This window comes from Notolepis coatsorum (genome assembly GCF_963971535.1).
Source record: "Notolepis coatsorum genome assembly, chromosome: 17".
NCBI lineage: Eukaryota > Metazoa > Chordata > Actinopteri > Aulopiformes > Paralepididae > Notolepis > Notolepis coatsorum.
This window is the reverse complement of record NC_140181.1, coordinates 28,157,372-28,182,523: the sequence shown is the minus strand read 5'-3', so window position 1 is coordinate 28,182,523 and position 25,152 is coordinate 28,157,372. Positions and strand designations below refer to the sequence as shown.

At 43.0% G+C, this 25,152-nt stretch overlaps 1 protein-coding gene across 1 annotated transcript in view; it reads left to right on the top strand.

Moving 5' to 3' along the window:
- LOC311243588 (vitamin D3 receptor A) overlaps positions 1–25,152 on the top strand; it is a 270,464-nt gene that overhangs the window by 152,846 nt on the left and 92,466 nt on the right. Inside the window, exons 2-3 of the mRNA XM_084332874.1 lie at positions 18,541–18,688; positions 24,075–24,205. Of these exons, the coding sequence (XP_084189000.1) occupies positions 18,543–18,688; positions 24,075–24,205 (277 nt within the window). The 5' untranslated portion in view covers positions 18,541–18,542. The remainder of the gene's footprint in view (positions 1–18,540; positions 18,689–24,074; positions 24,206–25,152) is intronic.

Genomic DNA, 25,152 nt, shown 5'->3' with positions numbered 1-25,152 from the left:
GGGGGTTCCGGTGTCGTCTCGGACCGCCCATGGTGCTGCATGTCTTCTCATTTGACCGCTGTTGTGTCTGTCTGCTTGAGTGTTAGGAGTCGTTGCCTTGCTGAGTGGCTCCTTTGGTGTGGCTGCAAGTCCTGGGCGTGATGTGTCATTAATTGGAGTTTGGGGGTGGGGGAGTTGGGTTTACTGGTTTCCTCGTGGTGGCGAGGTCCGACTGCTCCACTGTCTGTGTGTCTGTCTACTCTGCTTTGGTCCAATCACATTCCCCCACCCACAGTCTGCGAATCAGAGGCAGACTAGTGCGGGTCTTCACGGCATGTTCGTTGTCTCTTTCAGCGACCGGCTAGGAGAGTGTAACTTGGGGCTGAGAGTACTTGTCTCGTCTAAACTTAATGGCTGTCCAGCCCTATGAATTTCATGACTTTTCTTGTGATTGCCTTAGCCTTCTGACTATGACGGTTATGCGCACAGGTGCTTTCTAAAGTGGTTTGCGTTAGCGGCCGTTTTGGTTCTTTCTCTTTGTACTCTCCGTGGTAAGCTTAACGAACTCTCCATGCTCCTCTGGGTGATGGGACTTCAAGTGTCTTATTCAATTTGTTGTGTTGAAACTTTTTACATTGCTTCCCCCACGAGGTATTTTATCCTGGCATATATTGCAGATGGCATTTGTCGCATCTGTCTCAGACATTTTGTAATAGTTCCACACCGCCGACATGTTTTAGGTTACATGCGAAAAGGACACCAACTCCGCTGAGAATTGGCTCATGTTTTTCCGCGTCATCGATCAGTTTTTGCAATCGGCGACTAGAAAGCATTATCGGAATTCCCCAATCTCATATTTTTACAGAATATCGGCCGATACCGATCGCTGGCCAATCGATCGGGGCATCCCTAAGCCAGACCTACATGTATCCACACTGTGTTTTAAGTAACGCTGTGCCAGGAGAGACATCTGTCAGAAGCCATTATCATTGTGCACTATAGTGAGAGAAAAAAAAATCTGTGTTGTTTGTATTTCTCCAACCAATCACGATCGTCTAGGGGAGGCGTCGTGCCCCCAAAACAGTGTCAGGGGAGAAACGTTTCTTCGCCAAGGTTTTCCATCACGACAGTGTAGCTAGAGCTAGAGACTTGTTGTCGTCGTCGTCGTTGATCCTAGAGACGGCATAAAACGGAGTGGAAAGGGGAGGAGAACAGAGGGGTCTACATGTGGTTAACATCCTGGGAGTCAGACTACTGCCCAGGTAAACACACTCAAGGTTTTTTTAGAAGTGTGTTTACTGCCCAGGTAAACACACTCAAGGTTTTTTTAGAAGTGTGTTCATGCCTGTGTTCGTGTCCTGGTGGATGGAGCTCTGTAACGACACTGCCGGTTCACTGCCAGTAGCTCCAGCTTGTGTGTGTACATACATGTGTGTATGTGTGTACATACGTGTGTGTGTGTGTGTGTGTGTGTGTGTGTGTGTGTGTGTGTGTGTGTGTGTGTGTGTGTGTGTGTGTGTGTGTGTGTGTGTGTGTGTGTGTGTGTGTGTGTGTGTGTGTGTGTGTGTGTGTGTGTGTGTGTGTCTGCAATTGCTCTAAACACACTTGACGGCACTTCAATGCCTTAATGAGCCTGATAAGGACTGATCATTCTGGACTGTACTGCCCTAGCCTGTCGTCTAATTTACCACAAGCTTATGAATAATATAAGCTTTGTTTGAGGAGATGTATACACTCAATGTGTGTGTGTGTGTGCGCGTGTGACAGTGTGTGTGTGTGTGTGTTGTGCATAGTGAATTGTCCTTAGGGCAGATACAGCAGCTCCATCGAGCCGAGAGGTAATGAGATAAATGGAGCCTGGCCTTGTTTTTCTGCATCTCTTCATCTATCTCGCTCGCTCTCTCTCTCCCCCTCTTGTCTCTCGTTTTCCTATTAATCTATCTCCTTCACTCTCCCATCACCTTCCCATTTCTCTCCCTATCTCTCAGTCTCTCCTTCTTTCTCCACTCCTCTATCTGACCTATATTCCACCGTCCTGCACTTTTTTCCGTTAGGCAATTTGTTTTTCTCTCTCTCTCTCTCTCTCTCTCTCTCTCTCTCTCTCTCTCTCTCTCTCTCTCTCTCTCTCTCTCTCTCTCTCTCTCTCTCTCTCTCTCTCTCTCTCTCTCTCTCTCTCTATATATCTCTATCTCTCTCTCTCGCTCCCCCTCTCTCTCTCTCTTATGTTTCTGGGTAACGTCATCATCGTCATGTTTCTGGGTAGGGCTGCAACTAATGACTATTTTGCTAGTCGACTAATCTGTCGATTATTTTTTCGATTAGTCGACTAATCGAAAAACAATTATATATAAAAGAATATATATATATAATTTTAAATTTTTTCTTGCACTACCTATCTTTGTGAAAGTGGCTTCTCAGCTCTGGTCCAGCTGAAGACAGAGCAGAGGAACAGATTGGACATTGAGCATGACCTCAGAGTTGCTTTGAGACTCTTGTCAAGACCAAACAACATCCCCAGTTATCCCATTAGTTCCCCCAAACTTACTGTCGGTCTGTTATGTTAAGCTAAGAAGTCTTCAGCTGGCTGGACCAGAGCTGAGAAGCCACTTTCACAAAGATAGGTAGTGCAACAACAACAAAAAAAAATTATAATATTTTATTTTAATTTTTTTTAATGACTAATCGACGCAACAATTCCTCGTCGACTATTTTTTATAATCGACGTTGTCGATTATGTCGACTAATCGTTGCAGCCCTATTTCTGGGTAACGTCTAGTGATGCTCCGATGTGAATTGTGGCCGATACCGATAACCGATATTAATATTGCTGTTCTGGCCGATACCGATATTTACCGATGTCGATATCTCTGTATAGAAAACACTTTTTTATGATAATCAAATAAAGAGCTATTTTCCTAAATGTTTGTTTGTAACTTATTTTCAGAAATGACTGATATTTTGAAACTATTTAAGGCCAAAACATGTAAAAAGAAAAAAAAAGATAAAAAAAAAAAAAAAATCCCATATCAGCCCTATCTTGATATCGGACCGATACCGATGTGTAAAAAAACTGCCATATCGGCCGATATTATATCGGCGGCCGATATATCGTGCATCACTAGTAACGTCATCATCGTCATGTTTCTGGGTAACGTCATCATCGTCATGTTTCTGGGTAACGTCATCATCGCCATGTTTCTGGGTAACGTCTAGTGATATTTTGAAACTATTTAAGGCAAGACACCCCAGGTGAATAGGCAAATATACTTTCTTTTGTTGATTTTGAGATTTTGTTATATTTTGCTTCCTAAACATGTCTTCTATGAAACTAGTGACAATAAAACGTCAATAACACACATTCAATTGTTTATTTTACTTCATTTTGCCTTATTGCATCCATAAATGTGCACATATTTAATGGAGAAGTGCCTCATATAAACATAAAATTCAGAAAACTTGCAATATATTTTTTCTTAGTTTATATGTACATAACAAACTGGGAAAGTTTCATAGTGATATATATTCAAATATGTTTTGCTTATTAGGGGGTACTACACTGTTTCTAGCCTGTTCAGTTCAATAACATCATTATTATTATTATTATTATTATTATTATTATTATTATTATTATTATTATTATTATTATTATTATTATTATTATTATTATTAATATTATTAATATTATTAATATTATTATTATTATTATTATTATTATTATTATTATTATTATTATTATTATTATTATTATTATTATTATTATTATTATTATTATTATTATTATTATTATTATTATTATTATTCAGTTATCAGGCATGTGTTTAGGTTGTCAATTACTAATGGTTTGATTAGGTATTGTGTTTGTAAATAGCTGTTTAAAAAAAAATTATGGCATTTTACAATACCGAACTTTTAAGGCGTTTTCCCCAAAATTTGTTTTAATGAGTTTTTCCTCATACTCTGAGCCAGACATCTCCACTTCAGTAGCACTCACATACACCAAACCTTCCAGTTCTATTCATATCTATGTTCTAAGGTATTTACAGAAGGGTTTGTTGATATCGCATTCATACCCTGATTTATATCACATTTTATTCCTAAAAACATGGTGAAATATGTAATTTTACCATACAAATGGACTGAATGGAGTATTTTCTGATTTATGGAGTGATAAAAAGAGATATCCAAAATCCCCTCTGTAATAACCTTTGGCTCTAATATGTCAACAAAATGAAACTATAATTTTGAAAATGGCTTTATCCAATGTTCAGATTTCTGTCCTGGAATTATATGCAAATTAGTGCATGTTTAAGTAGATCATGCCTCATTTGCATATTTAAACATACAATTTCAGAAAACTTGTAATACAAAAAAGTCTTGTCTTAATATAAGTAATCAACTGGGGAAGTTTCATTGTGAAATCTATTAGTTAAATGTTTTACCCTAGTCACCTGTAGTGTCTCACCTTAAGGCCAAAACATGTAAAAAGAAAGAAAAAAAAGATTAATTTTTAAAAAAAAAATTATTTATTTATTAAATATTGGCCCATATCGGCCCTATCTTGATATCGGACCGATACCGATGTGTAAAAAAAATCTCTCTGTCACTGCCTTTTTTATTAGGCCTAGTTGTTGGCTACAACTTTGCCACAGTAGGCATTAATCACTTAATAGTTCAAATGTCTGTGTCCCATTCCCGTTTGCACACGCAGATACACACACACACACACAGTGGGCCAGTGACTTTGGTGGTATGTGCTATTGCACAGATGTGTGTCCCGTTCCCGTTTGCACATGCACGCACACAGTACAATATACATTTATAAAAAAAAAAAAAAAAAAAAACTCTGTTACTTGAAATATTTTCACTGTGCTCCTAAATATTTTTGTGTGCTCCTAAATTTCTTTGTGTGCTCCTAAATCTTTTCATTTAGGAGCACATGTGCTCCTTGGGAAAAAGGTTAGCGTAGAGCCCTGCTATGTTCATATCGGTGAGCACAATTTGTAACACAAAAAGAGAGACGTGTAGCCTATTTATTTATTTAATATTTTTTTTATTAATTTTATTATTATTATTTTATTTGTTGCCATGCCTAAAATAATAGTCAAGCATAGGGCTAAAACATTTTCATGAACAATAATAGAATTTTTTGTTATATGGTTATAATATAGCTTTTCTATACATTTGTCTGATTGATTGCAGAATGGGTACAATACAGTACAGCTCAGTGGACTGGAGGATGAAGACCAGAAAAAGACTTTCGGCTTTTTTACATAAGGGTCCTCCATTTTCAATTCATCAAAACATTTAGAGACATACAAATATACAGTAGTTTCATAAAAATTAAAATGATATAAAAAAAAAAAAAAAATATTATAATATATATATTTTTTTGCCACAAATATCGGTATCGGCCGATTGTGTTAGTTGAACAATCGGTATCGGTATCTGTGGCAAATTTTTAAGTAAACAGTATATACTACGATTGGACAAAGAATTATTGAGATGTAGACTAATCCCCTTTTCTGGTAGCGTGCCCTACCTCGCTATATGTGTCGTACAGGGTGCTTCTCCTTCCCTTTTCAAATCCTCACACATCCGTGTTCAGTCTGCTCTGTTGAACATGTTTCAGAATACATAAATGAACACATAGATACTGAATATATAATGGCTGTCAATAAATTATGAGGTGAGGGACTGTGTCCGCATGGCAGCATATCCGCATGGCAGCATGTCCGCAATGCAGTGCGTCCGCATGGCAGCATATCCGGATGGCAGCGTGTCCACATGGCAGCATGTCCGCATGGCAGCATGTCCGCAATGCAGCGCGTCCGCATGGCAGCATATCCGCATGGCAGCATGTCCACATGGCAACATATCCGCATGGCAGCATGTCCGCATGGCAGCGCGTCCGCATGGCAGCGTGTCCACATTAGGGCTGTCTTAAATACTTCGAAGCTTTGTTCGATGGGCACGGGATTAGGACGGGAAAATAAAATTTGAATATATAAAATAAATATATATATTAAAAAAAATATATATATGTATCCCCCCTCCCACCTGCAAAATCTTGCGCCTCCAATGCAACAAACGTCATACGCCTCATTAACTCTGCCTCTTTTTGTTAACTACAACAAGCAATGCTGTTTGTTATTTAAGATGAGGTCGGACTCGGCACTGACAGATTTGTGTTCATTGTGCTGCTTTTATAAAGCCTCAAATGACGGCTTACAATTTTTCATAAAAGCAAAGTGTTTCGTTCGTCTAAGATTTAAAAAGGTTAAAACTTTACAGCACTGACAATTCTCTATAGTATTTTTTATAGTATCCCGACCCAAGTCGAATTCTACCTTGTGTCCACATGGCAGCGTGTCCGCACAGGGGGCGAAATTAAAGCCCGCCGCCCGCCAGGGGCGCTCAGTTTTTACCTTTGGCGCTTGCCACTGGGGGGTCTGCCCGCCGTGTGGCGTGTAGACGTGTAGTTCATAACGATACTCTTATTTTGAAAATCTGTGCAGGTCTCATTTCCGCTCCAAGCGCAGCTCCAGTCATAATATCGATGGCTCCGGCAGTTAGCAGCAATCGGTTTGTATGATACTCTTATTTTGAAAGAAACCGTGGCAACGAGTCATATCTGCCCAGCCCTGCAGCGGGATACTATTGGCTTCTGCTCGTATCAACACAGAGGCAGTCTGCTCTAGTCTAGACCGGACCTCCATGAGCTACCGTTACTGTTTAAACAATGACCCAGTCAACTATTCACTTTTAGTTTAATACATGACGAGGCATTGTCTAACGGTATCTAGCTGGCTAGCTACTGATATCAACAAATGCTCCAGCAATAGTCGACTCGAGTGCATAATACCTCCGTTCTCTCGTTAGCTAGCTCACGTTAGCTAGCTCACGTTAGCTAGCTCACGTTAGCTAGCTCACGTTAGATCTATCTGTCCCAGTAAACTAAATTGTCTTAACGTTACCTAGCGGGCCAGCAGTAGCTACAGATAGCTCCTGATATCAATGTCTTATAACATTGATTCAATGCGTATTGTAGCTGAGGGCTTTATGAATGTGATTTGACCAAAGAACCCTAACATTATACCAATAGGGTCCAGCTGCAGTGCCGGAGAATCCTTGCATGCTGAATGTAGAGTATTAGTATAGGGTCCCGCTGCAGCACAGGAGAATCCTTTTTGGAGCTGGAGGCTACTAGAGTACACACAGACAGTGGAGCTGTTTGCAGATAGCGAGCATTTTGACTTATTGCGTGGTGGCGATGTCTCGCAGATAATACAACTACAAGTATGATTATATAATATATATTTTATTTAAAAAAAATCTTTTTATATAAAATATATATATATATATTTTTTTTTAATCAAAAAAAAATTGGCAGGTAAGAAATATGCTTGGCGGGTAGATTCTTCCCATCTACCCGCCACTGGCCGGTGAGTCAAAAAGTTAATTTCGCTCCCTGTGTCCGCATGTCCGCATGACAGCGTGTCCACATGGCAGCGTGTCCACATGGCAGCGTGTCCGCATGGCAGCGTGTCCACATGACAGCGTGTCCGCATGGCAGCGTATCCACATGGCAGCGTGTCCACATGACAGCGTGTCCGCATGGCAGCGTGTCCACATGACAGCATGTCCACATGGCAGCATGGCAGCGTGTCCACATGACAGCATGTCCACATGGCAGCATGTCTGTCCGCATGGCAGCGTGTCCACATGACAGCATGTCCACATGGCAGCGTGTCCACATGGCAGCGTGTCCACATGGCAGCGTGTCCACATGACAGCATGTCCACATGGCAGCGTGTCCACATGGCAGCGTGTCCACATGGCAGCGTGTCCGCATGGCAGCGTGTCCACATGGCAGCATGTCCACATGGCAGCATGTCCACATGGCAGCGTGTCCGCATGGCAGCATGTCCGCATGGCAGCGTGTCCACATGGCAGCATGTCCACATGGCAGCATGTCCGCATGGCAGCATGTCCACATGGCAGCATGGCAGCATGTCCACATGGCAGCATGTCCACATGGCAGCAGGTCCGCATGGCAGCGTATCCACATGGCAGCATGGCAGTAAGTCCACATGGCGGCATGTCCACATGGCAGCGTATCCACATGTCCACATGGCAGCATGGCAGCATGGCAGCATGGCAGCGTATCCACATGGCAGCATGGCAGTATGTCCACATGGCAGCATGTCCGCATGGCAGCATGTCCGCATGGCAGCATGGCAGCGTATCCACATGGCAGCATGGCAGTATGTCCACATGGCAGCATGTCCACATGGCAGCATGTCCACATGGCAGCGTGTCCACATGGCAGCATGTCCACATGGCAGCATGTCCACATGGCAGCGTGTCCGCATGGCAGCATGTCCGCATGGCAGCGTGTCCACATGGCAGCATGTCCACATGGCAGCATGTCCGCATGGCAGCGTGTCCACATGGCAGCATGTCCACATGGCAGCATGTCCACATGGCAGCATGTCCGCATGGCAGCATGTCCACATGGCAGCATGGCAGCATGTCCACATGGCAGCATGTCCACATGGCAGCATGTCCACATGGCAGCAGGTCCGCATGGCAGCGTATCCACATGGCAGCATGGCAGTAAGTCCACATGGCGGCATGTCCACATGGCAGCGTATCCACATGTCCACATGGCAGCGTATCCACATGTCCACATGGCAGCATGGCAGCATGGCAGCATGGCAGCGTATCCACATGGCAGCATGGCAGTATGTCCACATGGCAGCATGTCCGCATGGCAGCATGTCCGCATGGCAGCATGGCAGCGTATCCACATGGCAGCATGGCAGTATGTCCACATGGCAGCATGTCCACATGGCAGCATGTCCACATGGCAGCATGGCAGCAGGTCCGCATGGCAGTATGTCCACATGGCAGCGTATCCACATGGCAGCGTATCCACATGGCAGCATGTCCACATGGCAGCATGTCCGCATGGCAGCATGGCAGCATGTCCACATGGCAGCATGTCCACATGGCAGCATGGCAGCATGTCCACATGGCAGCATGTCCACATGGCAGCAGGGCCGCATGGCAGCATGGCAGTATGGCAGCATGGCAGCGTATCCACATGGCAGCATGGCAGTATGTCCACATGGCAGCATGTCCGCATGGCAGCATGGCAGCGTATCCACATGGCAGCATGGCAGCATATCCACATGGCAGCATATCCACATGGCAGTGTGTCCACATGGCATCATGTCCGCATGGCAGCGTGTCCACATGGCAGCGTGTCCGCATGGCAGCGTGTCCACATGGCAGCGTCTCCACATGGCAGCGTGTCCACATGGCAGCGTGTCCACATGGCAGCGTCTCCACATGGCAGCATGGCAGCGTGTCCACATGGCAGCATGGCAGCGTGTCCACATGGCAGCGTGTCCACATGACAGCGTGTCAACATGGCAGCGTCTCCACATGGCAGCATGGCAGCGTGTCCACATGGCAGCGTGTCCACATGGCAGCATGGCAGCGTGTCCACATGGCAGCATGGCAGCGTGTCCACATGGCAGCGTGTCCACATGGCAGCATGGCAGCGTGTCCACATGGCAGCATGGCAGCGTGTCCACATGGCAGCATGGCAGCGTGTCCACATGGCAGCATGGCAGCGTGTCCGCATGGCAGTGTGTCCACATGGCAGCGTCTCCACATGGCAGCGTGTCCGCATGGCAGCGTCTCCACATGGCAGCGTGTCCACATGGCAGCGTGTCCACATGGCAGCGTCTCCACATGGCAGCGTCTCCACATGGCAGCGTGTCCACATGGCAGCGTGTCCACATGGCAGCGTCTCCACATGGCAGCGTGTCCACATGGCAGCGTGTCCGCATGGCAGCGTCTCCACATGGCAGCGTGTCCACATGGCAGCGTGTCCACATGGCAGCGTCTCCACATGGCAGCGTGTCCGCATGGCAGCGTCTCCACATGGCAGCGTGTCCACATGGCAGCGTGTCCACATGGCAGCGTGTCCGCATGGCAGCGTCTCCACATGGCAGCGTGTCCACATGGCAGCGTGTCCACATGGCAGCGTCTCCACATGGCAGCGTGTCCGCATGGCAGCGTCTCCACATGGCAGCGTGTCCACATGGCAGCGTGTCCACATGGCAGCGTGTCCACATGGCAGCGTGTCGGCATGGCAGCGTCTCCACATGGCAGCATGTCCATATGGAACGTCCGCCTGAGCTCTCACACCGTGAGCCGATCGCTTGGATTCCAGAATCCTGGACGACTGACTTGTTACTTTGTAATCACTCAAATCTACAGGCTACAACACAGCAGGGTTCGAAATTAACGCGGGCTTGGGGCAAAATGCCAGTGAAAATGGACAAAATGCCCTCGAAAATCAGTTAAGGGGGGCACAAAATGCCCCAGACAGTTTACTAATTATATATATATATTCTGTTGAAGTCCGACATATTTAAATATCTCCGGTCATAATGTCCTGTGAGAATGATTCCCTCGCGACCTGTGTTTTGCTGATGAGAATGGCGGTGCGGCATCTTGGTGCTGGATTAGCGAGAGGCGTGCAGCTGCAGAGCCGCAGAGCTCACAGTTATGCCCGCACAGTGCAGTACTCCAATTCAGCCATTGGCAATTCAGCCATTGGGTGGGTGGCGCTGCTGAGCGGTCCCCAGACCGGACCTGATAGCGCCGCTGGCTCTGCGGCTCTGCAGTTGCATACTATTGGGACTTTAAAAACATAGCCATTAACATTACATAGGCCTACACACATCTTGCCATAGCATTAGCAGTTTGTACAACACAACGCACGTTTTAACTATAGTAGCCCGCTAGCTAATACAGTCAATGAAATGTTACCGTAGCTACTAGCTAGCAGAGGAGGAAATGGGAGTCTGAGAGGCGGAGTGTTTAAAGACAATGATAGGCGTTTATTCAACATCCAAGAAGGCTAACATACAACTGTGTTTTACTAACTCCAACCGGGACTATTGCCGCTTTCCCACTGCATGCCATCACCTCCTAACGTTGGCGGAGCGCGTTGATAACATTGCCTGAGCTGGCGGTCCGTGACACTAAAATGTCCGTGGGGACCCGGCGCCAACCCATAGATGGTTCCAACTCACCGAATTACGTAATCCACCACAGTTGCACTCAATATTTAAATAATGTTAGTCTAAATAAATGTAGACAGATACATAATAATTTCAAGCAGAAAACAAATCTTTCCATTAAGAACTGACAATCAGGGAATTTAAACATGGTTGACATTGTTTTTTTGTGTTTATATTAAAGAAAGTCTAGGAAAGTCTAGTGCTGGCTGAGCATATTGTTTGTTTGCACTAAGTTAATACTTTGACAAATGTAGCCTATATTTTTTTTATAAATGAGAAACATGTTTAGATTTTTTAGTGTTACATTTTTCTTTTTATAAAAATTTACTTATATCGAACCGAACCGAAAACCGTGACCCCAAAACCGTGATACGAACCGAACTGTCCATTTTGTGAACCGTCCCACCCCTACCAGCTGCAAACACGGCTAGTGTTCGAGGAGCTTGTGTGGATCTTTTTGTCCGCGGGACGAAGACTGTCAAAAAATGTGGACGTAAGGATGTTTAATAACCGTTTATCATAAAAGTTCAGTGCCCCCGAAATACAAAAAAAGCCCCCGAAAATCAATTAAGGGGGGCAAAAAAAGCCCTTGAATTTAATTTTTTTTTTCTAACCCTGCAACACAGTAACATGTCGGCGTCAGAACCCGGTCTAGCATCTACAATACGTGTGTCACAATTTTTTTTTAAATACCCCTCAAAGGGCAATAAAGCAGGAATGAATGATATGTAATGTAAAACAAAGTGTATAGTCTCTTTACACACACACACACACACACACACACTGACTGCAACTTGTCCACGTGTACCTTAATTCCAATATAAAATAGCCAGAACTGGCAGGAAGTATACAACTATGCCTCACGGAAATTCAGCAATTCCGCAAATGTAAGTTTGCAGAAAACAAAAATAACAAAATAAATGAATGCAAATAAAATACACATTTACCAACTTGTTTCATGTAAACCTGGACACATTTCAAATCATCCTGAAATACCTGGGTTCCCGAGGGGTCTTACATTTAATAATCCGAATTTAGGCCTTAAAAAGGGGTTATATGATTTTGATAGGTCTAAAAAGTATATTGGAACTAGACAATTCTGCGCGGGGGAAATTGTGAAAGTGTGGGTGACGCCTGAGGCTGTGCACCGCCGGCCAACGGGAGAGGGTCTCTCGCGAGTCTCTACGACAAACAAAAAAAACGTATTAACACACTTTTCAGAGTTTTTAAATTTTTTTTGACTTTTCCGAGTTTTTAAAAATGTTCGGACTTTTCCGAGTTTTTTAAATTTGTCTGACTTCCGAGTTAAAAAAAAATTTCTGACTTTTCCGAGTTTTAAGAATTTTTCAGGACTAAGGGGGTGTGGCCTAAGGGGGCGTGGTCTAAGGATCGGGGGAGTGGTCAACATCGACCAATGAAAGAGGATATCCCTACCGAGTACAATTGGTCAACATAGACCAATGAAAGAGCACATCCCTACTGAGTACAATGACACAACCCGCAAGACAGAGGGCGCTGTCAAGCAATTCAGTACTGCTACACAGAGGGGCGATTAAGGGTTAACTCCATGAGAGGTCATTGGCAGGTCAGCTGTACCCTTGAGCCATGAGCCACACACCTGTTAGGCTGATGCAATCACGAATGACTATGCACTTTCACTTTGAATGTATTTCAATGAGGGCAGACGCATGACTGCATTGTCACGATGATTAAAAGCAAACGATAAGAGATGAAGCGTTGTCACGTTCACATGAGCACCCGAGGATCCCAATGAAGGGTTGTGTGCGGTATTGTGGCATTCCGTCGACAATTGTGGCCTTGGTGGCGATCGGAACACAAGGGGGGAAAAGCTCAAAAATCATTGTATTCTTAGAGTGCGAACACATTGGTGTCTATGGGGAGGAGAACCTTCAAACAAATGGTCATCAGTTGAGATAGAAATGTCCAATTCCATTTATTTTTCTTTTGTGAGCGAGCCGACAGCAGTGTCACCGTTTTGATGTGTTGTTTTTATATCTACGTCCAAAATTGAGATCAGTGTCGCAATCCAAGGTAGTGGAAACAAAATTATTTCAGCTGCCCTACTCTAATTTGCAATGCATTCCCAATGGGACCTAAATGTTCCCGTTTAAAGTCGATTTGTAGCCAAACGGTGCGGTGAAACCTTCCGAAAAGCAATAGCGCTGTGACTTGGAGCAAGCCGGTCGTTTTGATACCTTTCACGTGTATGGGGCGCGAACGCTCTGGCAGGAGTTTTGTTTGCAAAATCGGTGGAATAAAGAAATAAAGAATAAAAAGAGTATAGATTACTATAGTGTGGGTGGCAACCTGGCTTTGCCAGGTCACCCACACTAATAAGAAGTTACTTCTATGCTATGCTGCGATAACGTCTCTGTATCTTGTTTAAATGTGTTTTGGGGGAAATGTCCGGGCTGCAAAGTAATAAATAATATCAGTTCCCCCCCAACAATTTTTATGGAATTACTTATTTCTAGGGGTGTAACGCTACACAGAAGCCACGGTTCGGTACGTACCTCGGTTTTGGGGTCTTTATGTTTGTGGATAGTGTTGGCTAGATTTTATGTATATGCCAAAAAAGTTGCTCAGTATCACATCTTGGACTCGCATTACAATAATCCATGTTTGTTTTTTAAAAACAATCACTATTAAGCATGTGAACAACAAGTGGCACACCTTTCGCCCTAGTCGCACAACTGGACAGGTTAGGGTTAGGGGGTTAGGGTTAGGGTAAGCCTAGGGTAACCCTAACCCCCTAACCCTAACCACAATCCTAACCCCAACCCTAACCCTAATTTAAGAAATGGTTAAAATCCTGAAAATGAATAAATATTTGATATGTATGGTGAGGACTGAAGTTAATAATGATATTCATGAAAAAGAATTGGAACAATACATGAAAGAGATATGTTTTACTGAGATCGCAGTTTCGGTCACTAGGGAGACAGGTAGTGGGTTTTTTGAAGGGTGACTGGAGGGTTAAATGTAACTTGTTGAAACCTGCAGGAACCCTGAATATATGCATGTTGTTCTACAGCAACTGATCAGCATGCTCAGGAGGTGAGTGCTCTCCTCTGAGCAGTGATTATGTCACCAGCAGTCGCAAAAGATTCTTTCTGCAGATACACTAGTCCCCAGGACACATGGGTACTTTTGGGTCAGCTTGGCAAGGAGAGGGCACTCTTGTGCCTGAGATTTCCACCAATCCAATGGGTCATTTGTCAGCGGTAGAGGTGGAGCATCTTGGCATCGTCCAATCTCCTTTTCAGCTCTGCCTGAGGAGGTCAACAAGTGCAGGTTTCCTCTCTTCTTGGTATGTGTGCAGTGGAAGGATGGTTCCCCAGCAAATGGAATCCTTTACCGTTGCTCTCGTCACTGCATACAACGCCTGAATAGCTTTTTAAGTTCAATATCATTGTCTCTGTACGCCATATATCGGTCACCAGTGTTTGAAGCATTCAGCAAAAACAGTTTGCCAAGAGCGGCCCTTTTAGATGTATGCAATACTCTGGAGCCTCAACTCAGACACAACACACGCCGGTCAAATCCTGTGCCTCCACACCTACAAGTTCTGAGCCAGTCAGGGTTTTAGCCACAGGGACCTTTCAGAGAGAGATGACAGGTGACAATTGCGCAGTCGTTCAGTATTGATCACTCTGTCTCCGTGTGGGAAGGCGGGGCCGCTGGCAGCACGAGTGCAGCACGAGAGCTCCTGTGAGCACCACGCGTATCCGTGAGCCACACTGATAGTTCTATCCTAGCCTACTATTACACGAACGGTCTTCATTAGATAAACCAATAGATACATTGTGTATGACAAAATAAATATATTTTTTAAATTGTGTGAATAGTTGTTGTGAGTACTCGCACTATGTTTCAATATAATCCGTTTCACCATTCATTGATTATAAACACAGACGGAAGTTGTCCACCGCGCTCAGAACGTCCAATTCTATCAACTAAATTTTTTTACGCTACGGCCAAAATGCGTGGTGTCGTGTTGACCAATTTCGGAGGGGGATCCCAATGATATATCAATACAAACTTACTGTCAGTTCATTTCCAAGGGATATGTTCACGTGCACAGCAAGTTTCACCAGTTTCTGGTATTTTTAACCAATCGAGAAAGCTAAGAGAGATTTCCCTATCGTTTTTCTTATATTAATTATTCCACCTACGTTAATAAAACATACCTAGTGATCAACTACAGTTTGCTGTGAACATTAGGATATGTGTAGTGTTCTGATACAACGATTATTGGTGAAGCGATGTCGAGATTAATTTGGGGTGTGACAGCTGCTGCAGTGCTAGAGTGGTTTGCTGATGAGGATGAGCGTATTGCTTCGTTGGGAGGCTTGATGCTGGATTAGCGTATTGCTTCGTTGGGAGGCTTGATGCTGGATGAGCGTATCGCTTCGTTGGGAGGCTTGATGCTGGATTAGCGTATCGCTTCGTTGGGAGGCGGAGATAGTCATTGGCTTCGACGAATCACGCAACGTTTAGATTTCAGTGAACCCCACATGATAATGTTGCCAAACAACGAGACAGGCAAGAAATCGTGAGAGACAATACAGAGTGTTGTTTTATATTCGTGTTAGCTAAGCAGCCAACTTCTCACTCAGGGGAGGAGAAGTCTCGAGACAAATCGACTACGATCAGCCAATGCAATGTCCCGTCTTCATGAATGAAAGTACCCAGCTTGCAGCATTTGCAAGTAAAGGGAACAGCTGTGTGCAAGCTCCAGCAACGCGATGCATTCTGGGAACTGTAGTATATACCACATAGACCACTGCACTTCCGCGTTACATTGAGCTCATGGAGGAGAGAGCGGGGGGAAAAAAATTATGAATGTGGACAGCGACGCAGGAAGGGGGGGTGCTGAGGGTGCTGCAGCACCCCCACCTGTTGGCAGGGAGTTGTAACTGCAAGGCCAAAATGTTGACAAATCAATAAAAAACGTTTCTTTTTTGAGTTAGGATTTTACTGTAAGCACTAAGCAGTCTAAAACATGGTTGTTTTTTAAATGGTTGAAATACACCCTCTGTTTGAGCGTGAAGGATCACGGTTGAGGTTGAACAGTAATGGGTAACTTACTACTTGTGTCTCAAAACATTTATAAAAAAAGAATATAGGATTTATTTAACTCATTCAGCGCCAGCTATTAGACGGGGCCCGTCGTAGCAATGCGACGCTTTAAAAGATAGTAGTGCGTCACCTTGTTTGTAGAGCTATAACTGTATTCTATATCATAGCTATGGATACAATACTATGGCCCATTTGACATCAACTATCTATCGTTCAGTATGTGAAAAAGAATAAATGTTTTCATCCATACGTTCCCGTGTTATACCGTGGTGAAGTATGGTTTTAAAGCGGTCTGGGGTCATTCCCGAAAGGCTGTGTTATAGCCGCATACGTGAATCCTACTATAAGCGTTGCCGATTTCTAATAATTCCAGAGAAAGACACGATAATAGCCCTTTAGTGGAATACACAAAACACATTGTCATTTTTCGGCTGATTTATGAATCGTTTTCAAATAAACGCTAGATGATCGATAGTATCCTCATGTCGACATTAAGTGGTTGTTGCTACGGCTGTTTTATTAATTGTTTTTGGTTGTGTGTTTTTTTATTCAAGTGCAATTTTTGCTAATATATACTCAATCCATTTTATTTATTGTTTTTGGTTGTGTTTTAGTTCAAGTGCAATTTTTGCCAACAGAGACTGAGAGTCCGTTTTATATATTGTTTTTGTTTTTTATTACAGTGCACATTTGTTAACAGAGGCTGAGAGTCCATTTTATTGTTTTTGGTTGTTTTATTTATTTAGGATATGTCAAGTGTCTTCCAATTCCACTCCAATGTTAAATAAAAGTTAATTGCACTTTGAAACAGTTTCCTTGCATTATTATGCTATTATCATTATATTAGTGAAAAAATGGTCTCGCTTATCGCAATAATTTCTGGGACAATTAATCATCCAGCAAAATGTGTTATCGTGACAGGCCTAGCTCATTACGTTGCGTTCTGGAACGCGAAACTGACCCTGAAAACTAAACAAAAATTGCCCTGTGTGTAACCGCAGCCTTAGGCTGCCTTGCTAAGCTAATCAATACACAGGTCCTAGTAGATAATTAACCTAATCAATATACAAGTCCTAGTAGAGGATCAGAGGTGTTGTCAGGTTTGGTCAGGTTAGCTGTTATACCGCTGTTTATTTCATTGGCACAACAGATGGTGTGAGTGTGCTTCTTGCTATGTATCAGGTGATACTATTGTTTGTTTGTGTGCTTGTATGAAGGTGGGTGTGGGGGTGTGATGCCTCACATCTGTCAAGGCCTGTTTGTCTCATTCACAGACACAGATTTTAGGTGTGAGGGAGAGATATATAGATGGAGAGAGAGAGGAGGGAAGGGGGTGTGATAGCATGGGAACCCATGAATGTGTGTACATGTGTTTGAGTTTTTGTGTATGTCTGTGTGTGTGCCTGCATGTGTTATGTGTATGGATGCATGTGTGTGTGTGTGTGTGTGTGTGTGTGTGTGTGGGTGTGTGGGTCCATGCATGTGTGTGTGTGTGTGCATGCTGACTCACTGAGCTGTTGGCGGTGAGACGCGGACTGTTCCCATCGCTGCCCTTTTGCTAAATATGCTAATGAGCCGCTGCACCTGTCTCTATATAAAGACAAGGACCACAACGCTCTCTCTCTCTCGCTCTCTCTCACCTGCACCACCAAACCTACCCACTTTTTACCAAACATACCCACTCTTTACCAACTGTTGGGGTAAGAAACGGCTAATTCTATGGACAGACTGACCAAACGGCTTAATTCTACGGACAGACTGACCAAAACGGCTTAATTCTACGGACAGACAGATCAAACGGCTTAATTCTATGGACAGACAGACACTTTTGGGACAGGAAAAACATATTTTCTAACATCTGATTGTCTGATCTGGCTATCTTCATGCAGAGTGGTGGACACGCACACTGTTCCATCGCATTTTCTTCTCCTATCAGTTTGTCAGGGCTCTTAAATCCAGGATGGATGCAGACACACAGACACGCAAGTGATTGTCTCTTTTTCAGGCATCTCTTTCACTCTCACACTTTGCTAGATTGTATGCTTGTATTATCTATCTCTCTCTTTCGTAGACTCCATAAGAAGAACACGTATATCTCTTATCAATCTCAGTTTCTCTGTTTTTTCTGTTTTGTCAGTGATTCTTCTCCTCTCCCCACCTCTCATCTCCTCTCTGCTCTTCTCTCTCACTCTGTATTGGAGGTGTGATGACGTATGTGTTGTCTGTGGTAACATCATGGGTTGGGTGTGTGATGCCTGGTGTTATTAGAGTTTTTACATTTTTGTGTGTGTGAGATTTAAGTGATCGATTATTTCCTCATCGAACATTGAAAGTCAACCTCTCTCTCTCTCTGTAGTGATGGAGCCCATGACGGTGACAACGTCGGTGGTGGGCCTGGATGAGTTTGATCGGAATGCCCCCCGGATCTGCGGCGTGTGTGGCGACAAGGCCACCGGATTCCACTTCAACGCCATGACCTGCGAAGGCTGCAAAGGATTCTTCAGGTGGGTAATGGATGTATTGTGTGTGTGGTTTAGGGAGGGACACAGCTAATATTCAACTATTAGATTAGAAATGACATAGGTATTCGGGGAACAATTTATTTAATTTTGAAGGCGAAAAACATGCTCACACTTTTATTTTGAAGGAGTATGGTTGACGGGCTACACACTAATGTAAGGCAGGGAGCTGTTTATTGAACTATTGATGGCGACGTTTCTTCTATACGAGCTCCTGGAAAGGTGAAGGCAGTGAAGAAAACAGGTTTCTGTGTTGTCTGTAGCCAGGCAGCTATTTGAACTATGGAGCTTTGGAGCTATATGGAGAGTTATTTGCCCTCTATGAGCTCTTTTACTCTTCTACTTTACTACTCCTTTACCTTGCAATCTAATCAAATATACTTGAGATGTGTTAACTTGGCAGCTACGTTTTGTAGTTGTCAAACATTAGTAGTTTGGCTAACGTCAGTAACTGTCTAAAGCAGGGGTCAGCAACCTTTACTATCAAAAGAGTTTCCTCATGTTACTTTTCCGTCAAGCCAACTGAAGAGACCAAGTGATCGCCGGCCCTCAAAACAGTGTGGATTATGTATGTCCAGCACCCAACGCTGAATCAATAAACGCGATCGATATTTGGAATGGCGATCAGGAATTGGAATAATCTTTTTGGATAACATCTGATCTGAGGTAAGGAATCTATTTGACCAGTCATAGGATAATCAGAGCTGTTTTCACCTATATATCAACGTGTCCCATATGTGTGTGTGTGGCTGTGAGTGTGTGCTCGCTGATCAGTAAATAAGATAATCGATTTTTCAAGTACACATACTATCGATAATCTAGCGTTTATTTGAAAACGATTCATAAATAGGCCGTTTTTGTGTATGCCAGAATATTCCAGTAAATGCCGTTTATCACGGAATCTATATATTTTCCTGAAAAACTAGGGCTTTTCAAAATGCTATAAAACGGAAATGAACCGATTAAAAAACAATCCGTTTTGACAATGTTGACTGCAAACAAGTCATTGATAAACGACGGGCAGATTAGACACATAGCCATAATTTAAGACAGAGATTATGCGTTCACAACGCTATCATTGAAGTGGGTGCTGGCATTTAACCACGTTTTACCATGTTAACTAGTGGCATCCAAAGTGTTAATGGAATTATAAAGCAACAAAAAGAAAAATTTTGACTTTTTATTGCTGTTTTTACCTGTTATAACAAAGGAAAACCTCAAACTTATGAAGAGGAGAAAAAAGACTGGCTGTGTAGACCTATTTTTTTATAAAACACAGAAGAGGAGACAAAACACTGGTGTCTATAGACCGACTTTGAAATAAAACCCTGAACTATTCAGGTATATTTGAGTCCTTCCCTTATTTGTGGACATTTATAAAATAAAAAGTAGTCCACTTTGAAAAAAGACTACCATGTGTAGCCCTACTTTGAAATAAAACACAGAATAGGATAAAACACTGGCATCTGTAGACCTACTTTGAAATAAAACCCTGAACTATTCAGGTATATTTGAGTCCTTCCCTTATTTGAGGAACATTTATAAAATAAAAAGTAATAATAATAATAATAATAATAATAATAATAATAATAATAATAATAATAATAATAATAATAATAATAATAATAATAATAATAATAATAATAATAATAATAATAATAATAATAATAATAATAACAATAAATTCAATTTGTACCGCACTTTATATTTGTGAAAATCTCAAAGTGCTACAGGAGATAAAGATAAAAAGTTAAATGAATAAAACAACCAATGAAATGGAAGAACATAATACAAAAAAAAATAATAATAAAATGAATAGAAGTCAAAATAAAAGTAAAAGAATAATTCAGGCAAAAGCCTTGTTAAAAAGAAATGTTTTTAGGCCCCTTTTAAAAGCATCAACGGACTGTGGTGCTCTCAGGTGGATACAGTAGTCCACTTTGAAAAAAGACTAGTAGACCTACTTTGAAATAAAACCCTGAACTATGCAGCTCTATTTGAGTCCTTCCCTTATTTGTGGAAAATCTATAAAATAAAAAGAAAATGTTTAGTTGTTCGCAAATTTCTCACCACATATCAGGCATACAGGTAAGCCTGCATCGTTAGTCGTGAAAGCAAATTAATCTGTCCATGCTGAATACAAAAAATTTACCGTTAACACATTGACTGCCACGCTTCTATCCATCAATGTATGATCATTGTTCACCTTCTTTGCAGGGCTATAACCTTTTTAATTGTATTGCTAAATTGACATTACTATGGCCCATTCAACATCGATTATCTATCATTCAGGATGTAGGAACGTTATACTTTTTCATTCATAGATTCATACGAAAATACCGTCTAGAATATAAGTATGTTTTTATCGTTTTCTGCAGTAATTCCTAGAACGCTAGTTATAGGCCTAAACGCATAATATAGATTATCGATTGCAGTTTATTCGCGATACTCGCTATATTAAAAAATTCAACTGAATACGATCCTAAACGTTATGACTCATCATGCGCGGATGAAAGGGGGGGGGGGGGGTCGTTTATAATTCCGTGATCGTCAGTAAATGCTTTATGTAGTATGGGTGATATATTGATATATATAGCGGTTTGCATTGAAAATAATAAACAATCAAGCTGAAAGTAACGTTACTGTCCTCTTACCGTTCGCCGATGAGACTGGAGGAAAAAGATCCCACTTATTTGACGTCGATCGACTAGATCCATTTCCGGTTTGTATGGCGCAATAAACGCCCAAATCATATCGATTATTGAGTTATGGCAGCGATCCATATACACGGATGTGTGTCTAGAGTCCCGCAACAATATGTGACTGCCGGACGGATTTCCCAGATGCACCGAGATCACCAGAGATCCATTTCCGGTTGTAACTCGACCCGATCATCCACCAGGCGGCGGTATTGAAGCGTTGCACGATTGTGCAGAGTCCCACTGTCTCAGCAGAGGCTGGGTGGCGGAATTATGAATACCATGGCGAAATTTTTTTATATGATCTCAATAACGTTGTACGCTGTGGCTTGGCGGAATTCGCATGACCAGCAAACACGTCGTACAACGTTATTGGCGGTCAATGTGTTAAAGGTTAAAATTAAATGTATTATTTTGATTAGTCTTCCGGGTATTTTATTTTGAATAATTGCCACTTCCGCCCGCGCCTCACTCCTGCGTACTTGACTCAGTCACAGGTTTTTAATAAAGGCTGGCTGGCAGTGCGCATGAGGCATAATAATGAAGGCATAACTGTTAGATTGTTGAATTTCTCTTAACGAATGCATCTATTTCAGTCGCAAGTCAGACAGGCTTGTGCTGCTCGCTTATAGCGTAGATAGGAGTAGATAGGCGCAGCGAGTAAGGTGACCACCTGTCCCGCGTTTCGTCTGTGTCAAAAACCAATGCACAGCCGAGCAGCTCGAGCTGTCAGCCCGAGCTGCCAGTGTGGCGTGCAGGTGCGTGATGACGCGGATTTATGTAGACAGTGGCTATCATTGAAGTGGAGAAGAAAGACAGCCGAAAACGATAAACGTTTAGCTAGCTAAACAAAACGAGAAAATGGAGGCAACTCCTAAGAAAAAAAGACTTTGCGTGCGTGCGTGCTCACCCATCCCATCTCTGGTCTTTGGAAAGACCAGATGAGGTCACATGAGTTTGATAGTATTTTACTGAGGATGGCCAGATAATGTTGATATTTAAACTTAAAAAATTATTATACAGAGAGAAGCTTCAGCAAGTACAAAATGCTGCTGACAGACAAAATGGTGATGTCAGCCAAAGAAGGGGAGAAGCATGAACTTTAAAGGACACCTCTGGGATTTCATAGGGCCGTAGTTCATGTATGTAGTCACAGAGTTGAAAATAAGTCTCTACAGGCCTCTTCTGTGGTCGGATGTGTTTTAGTTGGATGTCTCTGTTGCTGCCAGACGTGTCGTTGCATGACTGACTACTGTATGTTTGTTTATATTTAAGTATTATAGGGATTAAGTGGCTGTTTTATGTTGTAATCGCTCTCTCTCTCTCTCTCTCTCTCTCTCTCTCTCTCTCTCTCTCTCTCTCTCTATCTCTCTCTCTCTTTCTCTCTCTCTCTCTCTCTCTCTCTCTCTCTTTCTATCTCTCTATCTCTGTCTCTCTCCTCCTCTCTCTTATTTTGTAATATCTTGCTATCACTCAATTGTTTGTTTGCCTTCAGTGCTATTGTCTAAAAAAGTATTTTGAGTCTTTGTCATTGAATGTTTTTATTTTAGGACGAGGAATTAATGGATTTCTGCTCTCCTTTTCTATTGCGCTCTCTCTTGCTCTCACTATCTTTCTCTCACTATCTTTCTCTCTCTCTGTCTCTCACACACTCTAGCTTCTTTATGTTAGTAATACTCTCTCCTATATGCTCTAGTTTAGGCTACTACCAGTAAAGGTCAAGGGTCACAGATCATTTTATTGAATCATTATTGACTTAGCTGTTTGCCTGAAACAAGCTCCACTATGCAGAGCTGTTTTGTTTTTGTTGGCTTGTTAAAAGGTGTCTTCGTCTGTCTCACGTGTCTGTCAGTGTGTTGTAGGGAGACACCAGTGCTAATGCAGGTCTGGTCCGCGTGTATGCCTTCGACGACGGAACTGCATTTCCGCGTTCGAGTTTTGCGCTCTGATTGGCCAGGTCATGTGACATGTGCGTGCGCCAATCGTGGGACAGCAAGTTCTGCGCTTATTTCCGGGTCTAACAGCCTGCAAACTACCTGGCGTTCTATCGCCATGCTCTAAGACAAACTCTAACCTTAACCAACTTCGAACGAGCGCCTAAGCCTAACCAGTGTAGAAACTTGCGGTCCCACGATTGGGCGTACACGTCACATGACCAGAAATGACCTGGCCAATCAGAGACGCGGAAATGCAGTTCTGTTGTAGAAGGCATTCAGGCGTCTGGTCCAGGTGTGTGAAGAGCCAGTGTGCTTACTGCTTTAGTAAACCTTCCCAAGTGAAGTTGAATTATAATTGCATTTTAGTAGTAAGTCTGTATCTGGTAGACACTCTTGACTGCTGCTGTGACCTCACTGTCACCCTTCCCCCGAAACTGTGAATGCTAAAGACACTTTAATTGCTGCTGTGACCCATTGTCACCTCCATATATTTATATGTGTAAACACTACTTGATCCTACACTGAAAGGAACGTGCATATATATATATTCTACCATTTATTTTTAAGATGCCCATTTAACATTTAGCATTTGCTTGTATTTAAGTTGTTCATTCTAGTTAAGTTGTGTGATGTTGCGTGAGCGGCGGACTAGCAAAGTACGTTTTTCATTGTACGGCAAATTGTCTGTTTAACTGTGCACATGACAATGAATCATCTTGAATTATCTCGCTACAGACGCAGCATGAAGCGTAAAGCCACCTTCACCTGTCCGTTCAATGGAAGCTGCACCATCACCAAGGACAACCGCCGCCACTGCCAGGCTTGCCGCCTCAGCCGCTGTGTGGACATCGGCATGATGAAGGAGTGTGAGTCTCAAAACCCCTTTTGATCATTCCTTTTCTCTATTGTTTTTTGGGGCATTTATTGGTGTTATTATATATAGTGTGTACATATATATGATATAGTTTACAGAGGAGAGAGAGAGTGAAAATACTGGATGACGATCCAGATTTGAACCGCGATGCTGCAGATAAATTGCCGTAGCTCAGTGGTTAGCACTGCTGCCTCACAGCAAAAAGTGCCTGCGTTCAATGGTTAGCACTGCTGCTTCATAGAAAGAGGGTCCTGGGTTCAGTTGTTAGCACTGCTGCTTCTTATCAAGAAGGTCCTGGGTTCAGTTGTTAGCACTGCTGCTTATCAAGAAGGTCCTGGGTTCAGTTGTTAGCACTGCTGCTTCTTATCAAGAAGGTCCTGGGTTCAGTTGTTAGCACTGCTGCTTCTTATCAAGAAGGTCCTGGGTTCAGTTGTTAGCACTGCTGCTTCTTATCAAGAAGGTCCTGGGTTCAGTGGTTAGCACTGCTGCCTCATAGCAAGAAGGTCCTGGGTTCAGTGGTTAGCACTGCTGCCTCATAGCAAGAAGGTCCTGGGTTCAGTGGTTAGCACTGCTGCTTCTTATCAAGAAGGTCCTGGGTTCAGTGGTTAGCACTGCTGCTTCTTATCAAGAAGGTCCTGGGTTCAGTTGTTAGCACTGCTGCTTCTTATCAAGAAGGTCCTGGGTTCAGTGGTTAGCATTTTTTTTAATGCCTTCGGCAGACTTCAAATGAGCCATTTTAATCTAGATGAATCTAGATTAACTCCATGATTGCAGATAGATTAATCTAGATTAATATTTTTTTTAATCTATGCCCACCTCTAGTTTTTATCCAAAACGACCTTAGCGGTACCGTGAGTGGGTAACGTTTTGTTTTTAACAGTGGAGTCCAGTGGGACTGGAACCCCAAACCCAGGCAGCATTTTGGTGACTGTTTTGTGG